The sequence below is a fragment of the Lissotriton helveticus genome, chromosome 2_2, assembly GCF_964261635.1.
Source record: "Lissotriton helveticus chromosome 2_2, aLisHel1.1, whole genome shotgun sequence".
Lineage (NCBI taxonomy): Eukaryota > Metazoa > Chordata > Amphibia > Caudata > Salamandridae > Lissotriton > Lissotriton helveticus.
This window is the reverse complement of record NC_136060.1, coordinates 173852130-173869544: the sequence shown is the minus strand read 5'-3', so window position 1 is coordinate 173869544 and position 17415 is coordinate 173852130. Positions and strand designations below refer to the sequence as shown.

General features: G+C 42.8%; 1 protein-coding gene across 1 annotated transcript in view; it reads left to right on the top strand.

Moving 5' to 3' along the window:
* Nucleotides 1-14528, top strand: part of LIMCH1 (LIM and calponin homology domains 1) — a 990782-nt gene extending 976254 nt beyond the window's left edge. Inside the window, exons 32-33 of the mRNA XM_078678256.1 lie at nt 579-681; nt 10518-14528. Of these exons, the coding sequence (XP_078534382.1) occupies nt 579-681; nt 10518-10543 (129 nt within the window). The 3' untranslated portion in view covers nt 10544-14528. The remainder of the gene's footprint in view (nt 1-578; nt 682-10517) is intronic.
* The last annotated feature ends 2887 nt before the right edge of the window (nt 14529-17415 follow it).

Genomic DNA, 17415 nt, shown 5'->3' with positions numbered 1-17415 from the left:
TACATTTTCAGAAAACCACAGGTGACCCCCAGAAGAATTTCAGCAAGATGGTTTTGCTAAAGCAGTGTCACATAAGTGTCTCTTAGGTCTAGGTCTAGGCATAGATAGCACAAGTCCACATCCAGAAGATCCACCCACTCTAGGAAGGGAGACTCACACCAGAACATGGAACTGTGATGGGAAGTACTTAAGCCATTGTGGTTGCTATATACTAAGACAGCCTCTAGACAGCATTTTATATTGGGGTACTCCTTCCCGCAGTTTCTTCTACTACATGGGGTGACGTACTGGATGTTTTTGCGTACGTTTTTTACCATTAGAAACTATTATTATGACTCACGCAAGGCACAAGTTCCAAAAGGTGACTCACCTAGTGTACAGCTTTAATGGCATCAAGAATTGGGGACTGCAGTGAACTCGCACGTTTTAAGTGAAAACTTGTGAAGACAACTTAGAGGAAAGTAATCTGCAGTATACTAAGATATTTCAAAACTGCTACCCTCCGTGTGTGTGTGTGTGTGTGTGTGTTGATCCACAGTATATGAACTTTTTTCATTCTCTTCTGCTTCCTTTGACAGTGTGGAATTTGCAAAGGACAGCTTGGAGACACAACTTCTGGGACAGATGTCCGGATCAGAAATGGTTTACTTAACTGTAATGACTGCTATATCAGATCAAGAAGTAAGTTGATTCTTGTTATGTTACCCCAGAGACAACCATCATTCATTTTCTGGCATCATATCATAATGTGACTTTACTATAAGTGCCCCCATATAGTTTGTAAGTTTTAATTATTTATTAGCTGGCTGTTAGATTAGTCAGACACCACGCTGAATTTCAAATGTCATTGATGTATAGATGGTAGACCTTAAAATCCCTTTAACTTAAGTTTTATGGGGAGCATCGAAAACTTATTTTAAATGTTGTTATGGCTAGATTCTAAGATCTTCCTAATTTTATCAGTAATACACTGAAAGAAGATAATGGTTAGACTCACACTGAAATTTGCTTGCCCTGCAACCTATGCGACTATAATTCCTACTCTTAACTGATCGCAACCACCCACATGACATCATACATGACAGCAGTGGCATCACATAATGCTATGTCAAGAAATACAGCGGCAACCCATATACCTACAGTAAATCGAGCCTAAATGTAAACAAAGAAAACAATGTTCCAACAGGGTGATGAATTAAAAGAGAATTTAGTAGGGGCCAGTGACATTATCCAAATATTCACTTTCAAAATAAACTGATACATGTCAAGTAGAAATACAAGCCATTTTAAAATTCCATTTAATTAACTGTACAATATCTAGGTAAGAATCTCACAGACTACTACTAAATTCTCCTTTAACCCTTTGGCTGCTGGGGTCATTCCCCTGCCGTGCTGGGGGGAGGGGGAGCGCGCACAGCGCCCCGGTGCTCATGACGAGCTCAGCTCGTCATGAGCCACGGTTCTCTTGTGCTCATGACGAGCTGAGCTCGTCCTGACCACACCCGTTTCATTAGAACGCTCGCAAGGCAGGGGAATTTGCCCAGCGTGCGAGCGTTCTAACAGTCATGACGAGCTCAGCTCGTCATGAGCACACGAGAACCGTGGCTTATGACGAGCTGAGCTCGACATGAGTGTGGAAGGGGTTAATGCCCACGTAGAACGTTGATTTTTGTTTATTATCTCCTAATACTGTGACATAAAATTATTATTTAGGTAAACTTTAAAACCATGAAGCTAAAACAGATGTTTTACAGCAATATTAAAGGTAAAATGGTTGTAGCATTGACTGTGAATGGATGTCTTTGCACATGTGAAGTGTTTATGATATGCTAATCAACACATCTGTTAAAAAGAAAAAAAGGCTTCATTACAACTGATCACTACCAATTGCCTACACATATGTGTACAAGTGCTGGAGGGACATGCCCAAATAAATGTGTCATTTGCCCAAGATGTACTGAAAGCAGCACAATATGTTTACACACTTCTAAGCCATATCTTTAAAATTCTACTTTGTTCCTTGGATGTTCTGCCTATTTTAAATAGTGCCTTATAAGTAGTCCTGTGATCAATGATGATGGTGATCATGATTACATAGATGAGCGTGGAACACTTGTTTTTTCTTGAAACCTGTGACAACCTGTATTAAATGCTGCATAAAGATCAGTAGTGACCAGTCGATACAGTTGCAGCAATAATGAATGAATGAATGAATGGCATTTTTATACCTCGCAAAACTTAGCCCCAAGGGGCATCAAGGCGCAATACAGACAAACATGAAAATCCAGACTCCAGATAACTAGACCAAAAGGCCATTGGGAGAGCAAGAGCCTAATATGCCTGAGAGAAAAGCCAGGTCTTAAGTAGTTTTTTAAATATTGCTAAGGATGATTGACTGGTAAGCTCAAGGGGGAGGAGGTTCCACAGCTTGGGTGCCAAGGTGGAAAAGGCTCTACCTCCCCATCTAACCTTACCAAACCTAGGAACCACAAGCCTATTCCTCGAAGATGAACGAAGAGTTCTAATGGGGGTGTAGGCACACAAGAGAGATCTAATGCCTTCAGATCCTGTGCCATGGATAGCACCATGGGCCAGACAGAGAATTTTGAAAGAGATCCTAGATGGAATCGGAAGCCAGTGAAGGTCCCTTCTGGCAATTGTTACAGATGCTCTCCGAGGTAGGCTTAAGACCAATCTGGCTGCCGCATTTTGTACCATTTGGAGGCGATGGATCGAACCTTTATTGATGCCGCCGTAACGGGCATTACAATAATCTAGCCTCGATAGTACTAGGCCAGCTGTTGCTTGTTTCCGGGCTGCCAAGGATAGGTAAGGGGCAATTTTCTTTAAAATTCTAATAGTGCCACAACAAGTTGACACTGTCCTGTTTACCTGGGGTCAAAAGAAAGGGCAGGATCAATTTGTACTCCAAGGTTCTTAGCAATAGGAGTGGGGGTCGGACAATCTCCCAGGGACGTAGGCCACCAATCCTTCGACCAGAGATCTTGGCTCCCTCCGAAGACCATAACTTCGTTTTTTTCGCCGTTTAGTTTTAAAAAATTGCACGTCATCCATTTGGAGACTGCTTCCATACAGGCTCTAAACTTGGGAGCAATCTCACAAACTGGCTGGGTGATGGATACCAAGATCTGTGTGTCATCAGCATACGATAGCACATCCAGGCCAAAGGATCTTACCACCTGTGCAAGTGGAGTGACATAGATGTTAAACAGTAGAGGGCTCAACGAGGAGCCCTGAGGAACCCCACATTGCACTTTTTGGGGATCGGAGAGGAAGTTGCCCATTTGTACTCTCTGCTCCCTGTGATGGAGAAAGGAGGAGAGTAAACTAAGGGCAGAGCCTCCTAATCCGATGTCCTTGAGCCTGGAGATCAGTATTGACGGGGACAGGGTGTCAAAAGCTGCTGTGAGATCTAATAACACAAGCAGCGAAGGGTGTCCCCTGTCAACCTCAGATCGAATTTTGTTTGTCACAACAGTGAGAGCAGACTCAGTGCTGTGAGCTGATCGAAAGCCGTGCTGGGAGCTGTCGAGCATGTTGGAATTTTCAATGAAATAACACCTAATAGCAAGCATTGATATTGTAACCTTAGATCTTTCTGTGATGTCCCATATAATGGGCAACCAATGATGCTGTGTATGATATTAAGCGATACCAAAGGGGATGATGGACGGAGTGCTTGAGCAAATCAAACACTCACCCCCAGTCAACTGATCTGGGTTTAATCCATCATCATTCTTTAGCTCACTCCACCACCCCAGTTCAGACATGGCCATATGCAAATCAGTCTGACCCTGTACCTCATGGGAACAGTCCAGCCCGAACTGCCAAGCCATGTCTTCCCTGGACCGGAAACAACGATCCTGGGACCGGTTTCGGATTCATAATCCTCATCAGCCAGGCTATCTTGAATCCAGTGCTAGAGTGAGCAAGGGACCCACGTCTGGGCATACCCTGCCAACAAAGCGTTACCAAAGGGGATGATGGACGGAGTGCTTGAGCAAATCAAACACTCACCCCCAGTCAACTGATCTGGGTTTAATCCATCATCATTCTTTAGCTCACTCCACCACCCCAGTTCAGACATGCCCATATGCAAATCAGTCTGACCCTGTGCCCCATGGGAACAGTCCAGCCCGAACTGCCAAGCCATATCTTCCCTGGACCGGAAACAAGCATCCTGGGGCCGGTTTCGGATTCATAATCCTCATCAGCCAGGCTATCTTGAATCCAGTGGTAGAGTGAGCAAGGGACCCACGCCTGGGCATACCCTGCCAACTCCGGGCGAACAAAGGACCCACGTCTGGGCATACCCTGCCAACTCCGGGCGAACAAAGCGATACCATCATCTCCTTTGGTATCGCTATGTATGATATTAGTCACATTGTGTTGGTTGTCACCAGAGATGATGTTTGTGGTGGAATGTGTGAGGTCATAAACAGTGCACAGGGTGAGTGATGTTAGTACTTTTATTAGTGTCAGTAGTTTATTATTGGGCATGTGTTATTTGCCAGCCCACTGCCTAAATGAATTTTACACCGTACATTTCATGATTGTCACGTATGTTTAAGTTCTTGGATAATTAAGATATTTGACATGCAATGTTAGATTGTCACATTGCCACCTGATTTATCCCCTGGCATTGACTACATTCTCATCTCATTTCCACCCAGACTTTGTTCCCACCGGACCTTGCCTTCGACCCTGCTTTTATCTTATGCTTTTGTCTTATGCCTCATTCTTCCATTTGAGTGGTCCTACTACTGCGTAGTCCTGTGAAATTCCCATGGGCAAGCGCAAATGCGCTGGGGGGATGAGGGGGCTGGAGGGTGTTCAGGAGTGGCCCACTCTAACAGGACAACCTTGCTAGACCTTCTGCTCCAGAGGGGGATCAGGGTTGTAGCCTCTGAGATTGAACTAAGTGAAAAGAGACTTTCCTTGGGCCCAAGGGATATTGCACATTCACTTCCTGGCTCCTGTGTGTCTGTTCCGTCAGGAAGTATTCGGGGGGGTTGCTATGTTCCATGGTGGCCCTCCAGCTGATACCACCCAGCAGATACTCACCCCCAAAATCGTATATGGAAAACCCAGGCAAGTTGCAAAAAACCAGAGAAAATCTGCCTGCAACAAACAGCCAAAGAGCAGCATTGTTGTTAAATCACCACCCACCACCTCTGCTACTGCTACTCTCGACTGTGATGTGGGGTGGACAAAACCGAAATGGGTAGTTGATTTAGTAGAGGATCTAGTTGGCAGACTAGAAGGGATTATTAGAAGTGAATGTTCACCTGTTGTGGCTCGCTTGTCAGAGATCGATTGAGAACTGAATGACGTCTCTAAACCCAGACTATCATCCCCTCGGCCAAATGTCAGAGTAGATCCTGCTCCTCCTTCATCTTCACCTCCCTCAGATCCAGAAACTGGAAAAAAACAAGATGAGCATTGTTTTTACGGAAGCTGCTCCCACTACCCAAAGACCAACTAGCAGTCCGAATATATTGAATACAGGGGTCAAGCCGGGAAGGGGTCTGCAACCAGGGCAACTTCACTATCAGGGGGGCAGCATTGGTTGAAGGGGGCAGATGTACCTCCGCAATAAACTAGTAATCTTCCTGCTATTAACTTACCTCTGGCAGCGTGCCCCTATGTGGTAATTTTGTCAGTAGTACCGGAACTGATTGAAGAGCGGAAAGAAGCATAGGAAAGCTTGGCTTCAAGTGTCTGAACTGGCTCTCCAAGTATATGAATATCCCCACTTCCCTGGCCAATAATATCCTTACTCGTAGAGTGTGCTGGATTGGGGAAGAGTCAAAGGACCATCCAGTGAACTGTGTCATCGTGAATTTTAAAGACCCCTCACTGGTACAAATATTGCTAGCCAGTGCGGCACATATTTAAGTCAGTCAAACTAGGGTTGATCCACTCCCCTTGGGGTACTTTTATTAACCGCCACTGTGGATTGGTTGCGCTACTCCTATCTCTTCATCACTACCTCCCTAAAGAGGCCCAAGTGTTCCCATCTTTAGCCAGCAATGTCGATCGGGCGCTATAGTGTACCTGTGTCCAACTGGTTTGAGGTTTTGGAGCAAGTTGATTAACTTACCAGAGAGGCTCCCTACCCAGGTCCAAGGCAAGAAGAGCCCACCCCTGTTTCCGTTATTAAGGGGACCACAGATGTTCTTAATTTGACCCCAAATTCGTCGCAAACAGAGTGGCTGCTAAGAGGTTTGTGCAGGTGCCAACAAATCCAGCCTCTGCTCTGCACCTTATCTCCTGGAATATTTCTGGGATTCAGTCAAACATGGTTGATGGGCCTGGGAATTGTTCATAGATGACTTTGACTTCTGCATCTTCTAGAGATTTAGGCGCTGACTGAGGTTCATAGGCAGGGTTTCTTAATTCATAGTATTGAGGCACTGCCTTCGATGGAAGGTAGGCCATCGGGGGGGGGGGCTTTTAATATGGTCCAAAATGTGACTTGAGTGTTCAATTAAGAAATTCTTCTGTGACCTTTTAGCCCTAAGCCTGAAACCAAAGTTGGGCACTCCATATCTGTTGATTAACATCTATAACAGGTCGACTCCTATTTCCAAACCCTCGCTGTGTCTTAAGACCTTGAATGCATTTCTGGAAACTTTTGCCCTTGGCCATAAAGTGATCATAGCAGGAGATTTTAATACATCCTTCAAACCCTATACTTCATTCTTGGAACTGGTAAAGGAAAAGGATGAATCTGGTAGGATACCCAGACTTTGTGTTCAAAGAAAACCACCTAAAATGAGTTATGCTGCCCTCCAGATTATTGATATATTGGTCTCTGTTGGTCTGAGGCCATGTAACAGGTCGCTTTCCACCAGACCCTGATGCAAAGCCAACGTTCAGGATGAGTTATTATAAGAGCCACATAAATTTTATCCTTTTGGATGTTCGCATTTGGCATGAAATGAAAGACATGGCAGTGTTTGATCGACATGATGGCGATCACTTTCCTATGACTCTTGTCTGGGATAAGTCACAGATAAGGGAAAGGCACAGTTTAATCTCTCCTGATCCACACAAGGCTGTGATGATTAGTACCAATAAATGCAAGGTAAAGTGGGAAGTTCTTTCAAGAGCCAAAGATACCATATTTGCAATCTACAAGGTTGTTTTAGAGGAACTGCAAACTCTAGAGCGCCATGTTTTAACGCCCAAGTGGATTATGATAATGCACAATACTTTATTTTTAAAAATTGATAACCTGTATGTAATGGACTATAAAAGTGGACGAGGATTTCAAAGACCAAGAGTAAATGGTTGGTTAATGAGTCATGCAAAACCTTCAAGAAGGCCCTATTAGATGCTCTAAAGAGTAACCAAAGAGCACTCATTATTGAGTCTAGAAGGGGATATTCCACAGCTATTACAACCAGCAAAGCCCAGTGGGTGGCCAGCATATGGGATGATCTATTAGAGGCAGTAAGGTTTAGAGACAATAGTTGCTTCTGGCTGTAGGTTACACATGACGACCATAGAGATTTATCTCGCCCAGACTGCCATATCCCCCCAGAAGTATGGGTGATTCACTTCTCAACACTTTGAGGAGGCAACATTGAGATATGGGATATTAGAGACTGTGCCATGCCTTCCCACAGATTCTCCTGGAGAGGAGGGTAAGCCATTCACTCTAAATGAAACTCTTGATGCAATCCAGGCCCATATATCAGTCAAAGCTCCTAGTTTGGATAGAATCCCAGCAGATGTCAGTCAGTCAAATATCTTTATTCGGTTTATGTGCAAACCATAAAAGCAAGAAAAAACAGTATATATAAACAGTTGTAAGTACCTAGTCCATTCAACACAATCAAGACTCATAAATATATATAAAATCGATCAATAAAACCGGTAAGATGTATTCAAGAGCGAAGAACAGATCTGGGGACCCTATGTAAATTCCTTGTCAAATGCACTGATGGCTGGTGTACTAATCCCGAGTTCTTGGAAAGTAGCAGAAATAATCCCTATTTACAAAAATGGTGATAATCCACACTGAGAAATTAAAGACCAATACATTTGATTGACAATATTCAGAAAGTCTACAGTATGCACATTTTATCTAGGCTACGGGTTTGGATTGCCAAAGCGTAGTCTCACTTACAGGCGGGATTCAGATCCAACATCAGCACCATAGACCAGATTGTCCGATTCCTGTCCGGTAAGTGGAAGGTAGTAGACATTGACAGCGGGTTTGCTGTATGTTGCCTTTGTGGATTTGTGAGCAGCATGCCATCTAGCCCCCAGGGCAAAACTTTGGGTGGCTTTGCACAAGATCGGGGTCCTAGGTGGACTACTGTCTCCGATCCAGGCATTATACACAGAAAACTTTGCAAGGGTTAGGTGGTGCCCTGCAGGGGAATTGAAAGAAGATATTCCAATTAGGAGGGGTGTTGGACAAGAGGGTATTCTAGCCCCAACACTCTTTCTCTTGTATATAAATGGCTGCGTCCCCTATCTTTTAAACTGTGAAAACGATTCCCTGAAGGTGAAGTATTATAAAATGTTGTGTCTCCTTTCCTTTAACTAAGCAACACTTAGTTGCTATCAAAGTCCTCTCATTAGGTCTATCTATTCTCTTGGATACATTTAATAATTTTTACCTAAACCACAGCCTGGATATTAACAAAACCAAAACTAAGTACATCTTCTTTGGTAATAGGAGGAAAATACCCAAGTGTGAGGTACTCGTAGGGGGGGAGGCTGTAGGTAGGGCCCATGAATTTGATTAATTGGGCGTAAGACTCCCATAGATGGGTAGCACAGGTAAGCAAAGAACCAAGTCCATTTTCAGATTAGCCAATAGATCACCCACTTTTGCTATCTCCCACCCCCTATGGAGATTTACAAGATTCAAGCCTGTGGTGAAGCCATGTATGCAGCAGATTTATGGGGGCACTGTAATCTTAACACCTTTGAAAAAGCTGAAAATGCCTTCATTAAGACTGTTGAGACTCCCAACCAGTGCACCTACACTGCCTATTAGATTCGACCTAAAGTGTAGATCGATTTCTGACATTGCTATGTTGAGACCCATCTAGTATTGGCTAAGGCTCTGGACAAACGAGGATCTAGGTCCCTACAGGGACTGTATCAGAATTATACTACATGGCCACCATGCTGGGAAGATTCCCTGGCTTGTACACTTCAAAAATTGGCTCTTTAAATTGGGATTGGAAGGTTTGTGGCTACAGCCTTGTGCACTACCTAAAGATACTTGGGAGAAGCTGAAAACATCCTACTGGAATTATGTATTAGGCATAAAACTCTGTGCTGCTTCTCGTGGAACCCTGGTAGACTCCTTCCTGATGTCCAAATGTGCACCTGAATATGAGCAATACCTGAACGTGGTTACCAACCCTGTCACACAAGCACTTCTGTTTAATGCAGATTGGGCATATTACCTTTGGCTTCTTTTACCCATTCCTGGACAAAAAAAGGGAGACAAAACAAACCTGTGTCCGATGGGTTGTCTAGTCCCAGAGAATAGCGAACACATGCTAAGTTTTTTGTAAGGCATATGACCACGCTCACGATGGATTATTCCCCTTTGTAAACGTCTTGCTTTTAGGGATCGCCACATAGCTCTTCGAATAATCAAAACCAGCACCAGAGACTGTGTGATGTATTCAATTACTAGATACCTGTCGGCAATATGGTACATTAGGTCAAATGCTCTCTAAAAATAGCACTTTCATATATACCTTTTTATCTAGGTGTTGACTTGCCTTGCTTATAAATCATATTAATTTTGGGATGTTTTAACCAAATCTTTTATCCTTTCATAATATTATGGGTCTTAAAAAAATGTATGACGAGTATTGTATTGTTGGTCCGAAATTCCCTTCACAACTAAGTTTTACCTTGAAATTGTGTTGCACAGTGAATTGTACGTTTTGTCATATTGGCTTTTTAAATGTTAAGATTGTACTTTTTATGGTGTGTTTAACCGAATTAAAGGAAATACTGAACTGGGCATACAATGTTAACAGAAATATTGGCTAGACTACAAGTTGAGCAGAGTGAATTATACACAGGAGTAACCATGCCACACACAATTACAAGTTTACTCCTCCTTTTACGCTCACAATTTGTAAACTGTTAAGGGCCTGAAATTCGAGACAAATTTGTGAGAAAGAGCCCAGTAATTCTGAGACCCAGCATATTTTAATCTATTCCAGGCCTGAAAAGGCATAATTGGCGGGGCAGAAATACTGGACAGCAAGGATAATTCCAGACCGGTATTCCACCCCTTCCCACCCCGCTTTCCGTTCTGGGCAACTCGTTATCCGAGTGTAGGACATTTAATAAGTACCATGTATGTAACTCATACTCCACGGTTTTTAGGTACCCATTTAAAACGGTGTTCAGTCTCTACTATAGCGCTAAATGCATCAACTTGAATGAATATTATGTGACTGAATGTTTTTTCTCTTTGTTTCTGATTTTCCCTGAAAACACAGCAGCGGGGCAGCCCACAACGTTGTGACATGAATTTCAGACCTGAACATTTTCTGTGAGAAATACATCCGCCACCTTGCCCCGCGGGCTGCTTCCAGACAATCTATTGTGCAACTCCCATCATGGACGCCACAGCACTCATCTCAAGGCAAATGCTTCTGGAAAAGGCTCTGTCTGAGTCCGAACCTCAAAGAGCCCTCTGTTTGTTCCATTCTTCATGCACTTGCACAAGTTAGCGAGGTGCAAACGTCGCAACTCCATCTTAAGTACTACTATTTTTGTGTATATTTATTAGAGTTTGCTTGCAAGATTTCAAGCCTGTTATTCTCTCCAATGGGAATAAAAAAAATAAAGGTGCAATAAAATACCAATAATGTTCCTATTTTATCACTATCTAGAATGTTTACATGACTCGCAAACGTGCTCTCACACACGCCGACATACGCTATATGAGCACAAATTTTAGTGAAGTCAAAAGTTTGAACCATTTGGGACCTCTCGCCAAATGGCTGTCCTGATACGCCTTACCATTCTTTTAGTGTACATTGAGGTACAGCATGGAAGACACTCCATCATTAAGCATTTTGTGTTTGGTTTCCTCAATCTGAAGGTAAGATTAGCCATATAAATTATTGCACCTTTAATTTTTTCTATATTGACACCTTTCTGCTCATTTTTAGTCTGTTATTTTACTAAAAATGTCTCTTGAAAAATCACAAACGAGTGTCTGCAGCACGGGCTTTCATACAGCAAAACAATAGCAACCAGAGGGAAATCAAAAGAAATTGGATTCTTCAAAAGCTGCATCCGGTCTGCTGAAGGTCTCTTGGTGGCTTCCATTGCTCTGTGTCCCTGGAGAAAAGACAATGAAGGCAGAAACAAACTTGAAAAGAGTGATATTGTCTTGTCCTATTTTCTTCTTGCGAAAATTCTTTTTGGGTGAAAACAGCTTTTTCTTGCATTGTTTGCAGTAAGAGAGGAAGTGGTGAGCTTTTTCCCGGCCAGGGTTCACACAAGTTGGTGGCAGCCATTTTCCCACTTTTTTCCCAAGACGCGCACATTGTATCCATTTCTACAGGGAATATAGGCTGCTACCTTTCCTGTGAGAAATAATGCACTTTGGTTGGTTGCCATGAACGTTCCACCAAAGACCTATTGAAATGTTGTTGCGCATTTCTTTGGGAAGTGTGGTAGTTTCGAACTCGTGTAGTCCTGTGAGTGCTGTATTATTAGTGTCTTTCTCCTCAGAGTGACCATAGAGTGTAAATGAACTGGGGCTACTTGACAAGTTCTGTAGGAAGGGTCTCAAAAATAGAAGGAAGTTCCCTGCACTTTCGTGATTGTTGTACAGACCCACACACACACACACACACACACACACACACACACACACACTCACACACACACTCACACCCCCAACAAAGCGCAATGTTATTTTGCGGAGCGCGGACCTGTTGCAGAATACTACAGACATCCCAAGAAAAGGGCTAACTTGCACATTTTTGTACTGTGCTGCATGCTGTGTGTTTTAAGGGACTTCGGTGGCAACGCGATTAGTGCCATTATTACGTTATCCTGGTCTGGCTGTCCTATGAATCATGAAAAAAATACAGTTTGATTGTACGGACATAAAATGCTCCTGAGGCCGCATCCTGTGCAAGAGCTTGGAAATGGGCCTCACGCCTTTCAAAGACACTGTGTTGCGAGGGGTGCGGGTGCTGCTGTTTCTTTCTGTGCGGTTGTGCGGTGTATGTACCCAGTGACAGTATTATCTATGAAACGAATGAACGAAGGGGGAAGTGATTGGCCGACACCGACATGATAAACAGCCAGGTGCGCCCCGCGTTCCATCATAAACAACGTAGCACTGGAGATGTTCAGTGTGCGTTGGGTTTCTGCTTTGTCCTTTAACTGTCCTCTCCGAGAGGGGGCGCTCTGATTTCTCCATGTCTAGCTTTTCTTTTCCGTTGTGTTGTTAATTTCATTTTATTTTGCAGTGTTGAGAAAGAACAAGGCACATGTCCGTAGCAAAGAAAGAGGAAGATGGCTGCAGGCAGAGGCCTCTTATGGACTAGGGGGGCGTGCCTTGGGGCTAGTCATGATGGGATGTGTAGTTGTTTAACGTTTTATTATGAAAAGCAAGCATTTTCATTGGCTGCTGTGAGCTTCAATAAAGATAGAGAAGCATAATCTGAAGCCTCCGGTCCTGCAATAGAATTGTGCACGCGCTGCACGTTTTGACTGTAGTTAGTAAACCGTTCATTTGCAGATTTGCCAAGTGACTGTGGCCGGATGTTTACTTTGAGGTTGTAATCTGGTGCACTTCCGGAAGTCAGCACGAAGGCATTTGGAGTGGCATAGAGACAGACCTATAGCTCAGTTGTCAATTGCATATTTCCCATCATGCAGCTATGGACAACATCTTTACAAAAACAGCTTTATTGATTAGTTTGCTTGGTCGTTTTCTTAAATGAGACCATTTACAGAAATAGCACATTTTGAAGCCGAAATTCCCCTTGACGAAATTCAGTGTCGTCTAACTTGAACACAATTGTGCGTTTTTTTGAAAAGATGTGATAAGCGATTAAAAAGACGTGCCGTGGTAGGTGGGCAATATATTTTTATACGTTTTCAAAGCAACTATTTATTAAAGTGCTTGTCTCTTCTTTGCATGTAGGTCGTGTGCTTGGGCGGAAGTTACCGCCCCTTTAATTAAGAATGCGCCATCCTGCGCATAGCTTGAACACCTGTTCACTGTCCAAAAGAAAAAAACACATCCACGTTTCATTCAAATCGTGCCTTAGAAAATGCAGAGTTGTTGCACACGATCTACCATGACTTATTGGATGCAATAAAGACAACGGTAATACCATGCTGACTCCCGACCCATTTAATTTAACCAATTTAACGCGGGAGCTCAGTAAAGTTTTAAAGAAAATTTTTGGGGGGAAATGTACAGCAAGCTTTTCTATTTTAACGAAGTTCTTGCAAGACTTCCTGTTCAATATTTTGATAATTTCGACGTTTACACTTTGCATGGTGTCTGCCTAAAACACATCACTGTAAACTGCTCAGAACACAACATGGAAAGTTCAAGCTACCCGTTTTCTAAGTGTACTTGTGACATGTCTGGAGCTTCACCTGTTGCAGTAAGAGTCCATGATAACATGGACGCCTCTACCCATAATGTATGGTTTTACAGATCCAATGGGTGCATGTCTAGGTTGAATGAGCCCTACATTAAAACTCCGCTGTCCATAAATATTTATAATGCAAGAGTCGAGCTTTTCTCTGCTAACCACTTTGCAAACAACACTGAAGGACCTAGTACTCCATAAAAACTCTATTTGCCAACCATTCTGACACTAAATGCATTCTGGCCATCATTACAGTATAAGCTAGTTCGTAACTTTTTGGCCAGATCTATGTTTTTTGAGGGGGTGAAGGAGGGAGACTGTCTTTGTCACCTTCAGTGCAGTTCTCATTACACTTTTCTTCATCGTCGTGGGTTATCAAGGGAAGTAATATGCTTAATTATATTGAACTGTAATGTAAATGTGTTTGATTTAAAAAACAAAAAAAGTAAATTTGTAAAAACAATTTGCTGTTGCTGAACAGGAAGGGTTCAGATGTTCTGCTTGCTGGTTATTTTCCCTTTTGCCCATGGAATATGCAGAGCTCCACTCTTTACCTGTTGTATGTACTTCCTTTCTGACGTATGTAGTGGTTTCCCCACTGGTGTTACAAGATGTTACAGATGCATTTTGGAGTGCACTAGATACTAGCAATGCACATAACATAAGGTTTGGTGAGCCAAAGGAGCTCGCACTTTAAACAGTTCTTCTCAAAAGACAATATTCATTGCTCCCGGTGGGACTACTATGTTCCATTCAAAGTACACTAAACTTTCTGTTATATATTTATTCTAAACTGCCTTTGAAAAGTAGGAAATGTCTAAAATGCAACAGCTTTTATAGTAATTGTATGTTTATTAATAAAATATTGAATACATACTGGCTCTGTGTGTACTTGAAGGTCTTATCCAAACTTCCTGTGTTTGAGTTTTTTTAATGTGAATCTCTTTTATCAGCTTCATGTTCAGTGGACAGTTGTCATTGTAGGTCGGGTCTTCTGTGTATGGTATATTCAGCTTGTTTTTCATTACAAAACATGACAGTGTTGTGGGAACAATGCCTCCACTAAGCTAACACACACTCTTAGTTGTTAACTTACTCAGTTACCTAGGTCTATTAATTGAACAGTAATTCAACTGTTTAATTTATAGTAAAAATATATGTTTTATAGTTACATGCATGATGTGAGCAAATTGCACTTGACCATTGTATATAGGGTAGCGAAACGATAAAACCTGACTCCTATACGTGTAGCAAAACTCTTCAGGATACTATCAGAATTTCCTTCTCTAGTTTATTGTTAATTTGTATTTCACTGCACAGTACCCAACAGTGCGCAGCACACCATGTAAAACATTGTAACACGCTAGTAATTGTGAAAATATGCACCTTTCAAAGTGAGGGATTCACTCAGTTCCAGTGAATGATATGCACCATAATCTAATTAAACTACTTTAAAGTTGGAGGTTTTCAGTTAATTTTGCACACCAAGCCTTTTGTTTGTTTTATTTTTTTTGCGCTTTTCTCCACATATGAAACCAAAGTCAACTGCGTAGGTACACAGAATTCCTTGGATGATTGCTGTTAATCAGGAAACCCCAATTAAGTAGTGGTAGGTTTGGTGCCTGAGAACCCTTCCATCCATTGAATCATTCCATCCATTCTCAGCTTGGCTCCACTGAAGGATGACGACAGCTTCTCTTGAATTGAACTGTGCATGCTTTCCCTTATTCCTTCTTTGGTGCTCATTTCTTAATGCTTGAATGGGTCAGTATTTGGAATTACTGCTATAATACTATTTTTGTTTGTTTATTGATACGTGTTTTAATAGGAATTACTGTATTTGAGAACTTTCTCGGGAGCCCTTGACAAACCAGGGGTTACTGGACTCAGTTTGGATGACTCAGAGCCATTAACTGCTATTGCCCTGGGGCGTAACCCTACGATTGAAGGGTTAGTCCCAATACACCACTTTGGCACTGGACTATAAGGGTATTTTGAGCGTGATTTTGAGCAATACATGTGGTGGTCTGGGAAGTAGTGGTGTGGGACTATAGACTCACCACCCAACAGACATTAGTGAGAAGCAATGAATCACTGTCCAGCCACTCCTTTGGTCTTAAAATAAAAACATATGGACTTTAAAGTTAAATCTTTAAAGTTAAATCACACAATAGAGGTCACTATATACAATTTAGCATAGGGCAGTTCTTACGGGGAACAGTCAATCAATCAATCAATCCTTTCGTCTTTATTCAATCATATTAAAAGATCATAAAAGCACATACAAATAAATCACATTTAAAAATAATTTCATTTTTCTGTCTTAAAAGATACAAATATTTCATCACAATTTCTGAGATAAAGATGAAAATTCATAAAATATATTAAAAGGAAAGCGCCTTTTCAGGTACTAACTCTTGATACGTGGCTTGACATTTTTACATGCTCAATGGCCTACGCACTGACCGGGGAACAGTCTTTACTGGTAAGAAGCATTTTTCCTTGGTCTTGCGAGGGAAGTCTCATTGTGCTTTGCTGGGATAGCTCTTGTTTTCTTATAACTCAAAATAGTTACTCAGACCCCACTCTTGTATGCACTCTTTCACAGTACCTTTGCAGCCCAGGTAGCAGAGTTTTTGAAAGTGCTTCCACAGGCAGTGCCTGTGTGTGCCGCTGCCAGCAGAGGCAGAACGGATTCACTGGTGTGCGTCTGGCACGGCCCATCAAGCGAGTCTACCGCGGTCTTGACCTGGCCCCAGCTACCAGACTGCACACATCACACTTACGCATCCGCACCTGAAACCTCCAGCAACTCGTGGCAGCACGAGCTTCAGTCAGTGTTGCAGCACCTGTGTCACAGAGATCCTGTCAATTGGGTTTACCTTGGGTCTACTCACTAAACCCCTCCAAAATAAGCAGGTGCCCACCCAGGGTCGTAGCAATGATTCTTCTCTTATAATCTTGGTCATCACTTAGCACTTTCAGTTTCTTGTGATTACTACCACACTGGGACCTCATGTTAGATCACGGGATGGAATTAATTCACTTCAGTCGCAGATATCAATGCCTCCTTTGCTGGGGGAGTGCATGTAGGCCTCCGAACCTCACTCGCCGTATCTTGGTGCGGGTGCACCCCATGTCACTATAGTAGTGTCCCTGTGCCTTGCCTGAACTCCTTGCATACTCTGTTTCTTCTGGAAAGTATCTTCATTCCATTGACCCTTCTGAGCAGTCAATCAGTGCTCTCCCTAAAAGTAGAGTGTAGGCAGCCCATCCTGGCAAACTATAGGAATCTTCCAGAGGTTACTGGTTCCACACCCAGCAAGGGTATTTGGCAGTCAGCAGCCCAATCCTGGAGGTCAAAGGAATCTCCCAGGCACTATTGGTACAGGACCCTTGGCTCTAGATCAGGAAATTTTGGCACACTGACTCCCTCTAAGCCTCAATCTTCGGTACTGCCAAAGTATGCCTGGTACAAAATAGTTGATTATCTACCCACAGGTAGCACATGCTTTACCCATACTCTACATGTAAGGTTGAATGACCCGCTGCAAGGGACTGGCATATCAATTAGAAAAACATAAGAGAGGTCGGTAGGCTGCTCCCCCAATTAGGCAACAGGAAAAAAGGCCTAGTCAGTAACTATAATCACTTTGCTGCCACCAGTGTCAGTCCTCTGCAACCCAGTGAGACAATAGTAGACACTAAAAAAAAGGAATGCCACATGGTGTTCCCTACTGACCACAGACCCCTGCTCTGGCCC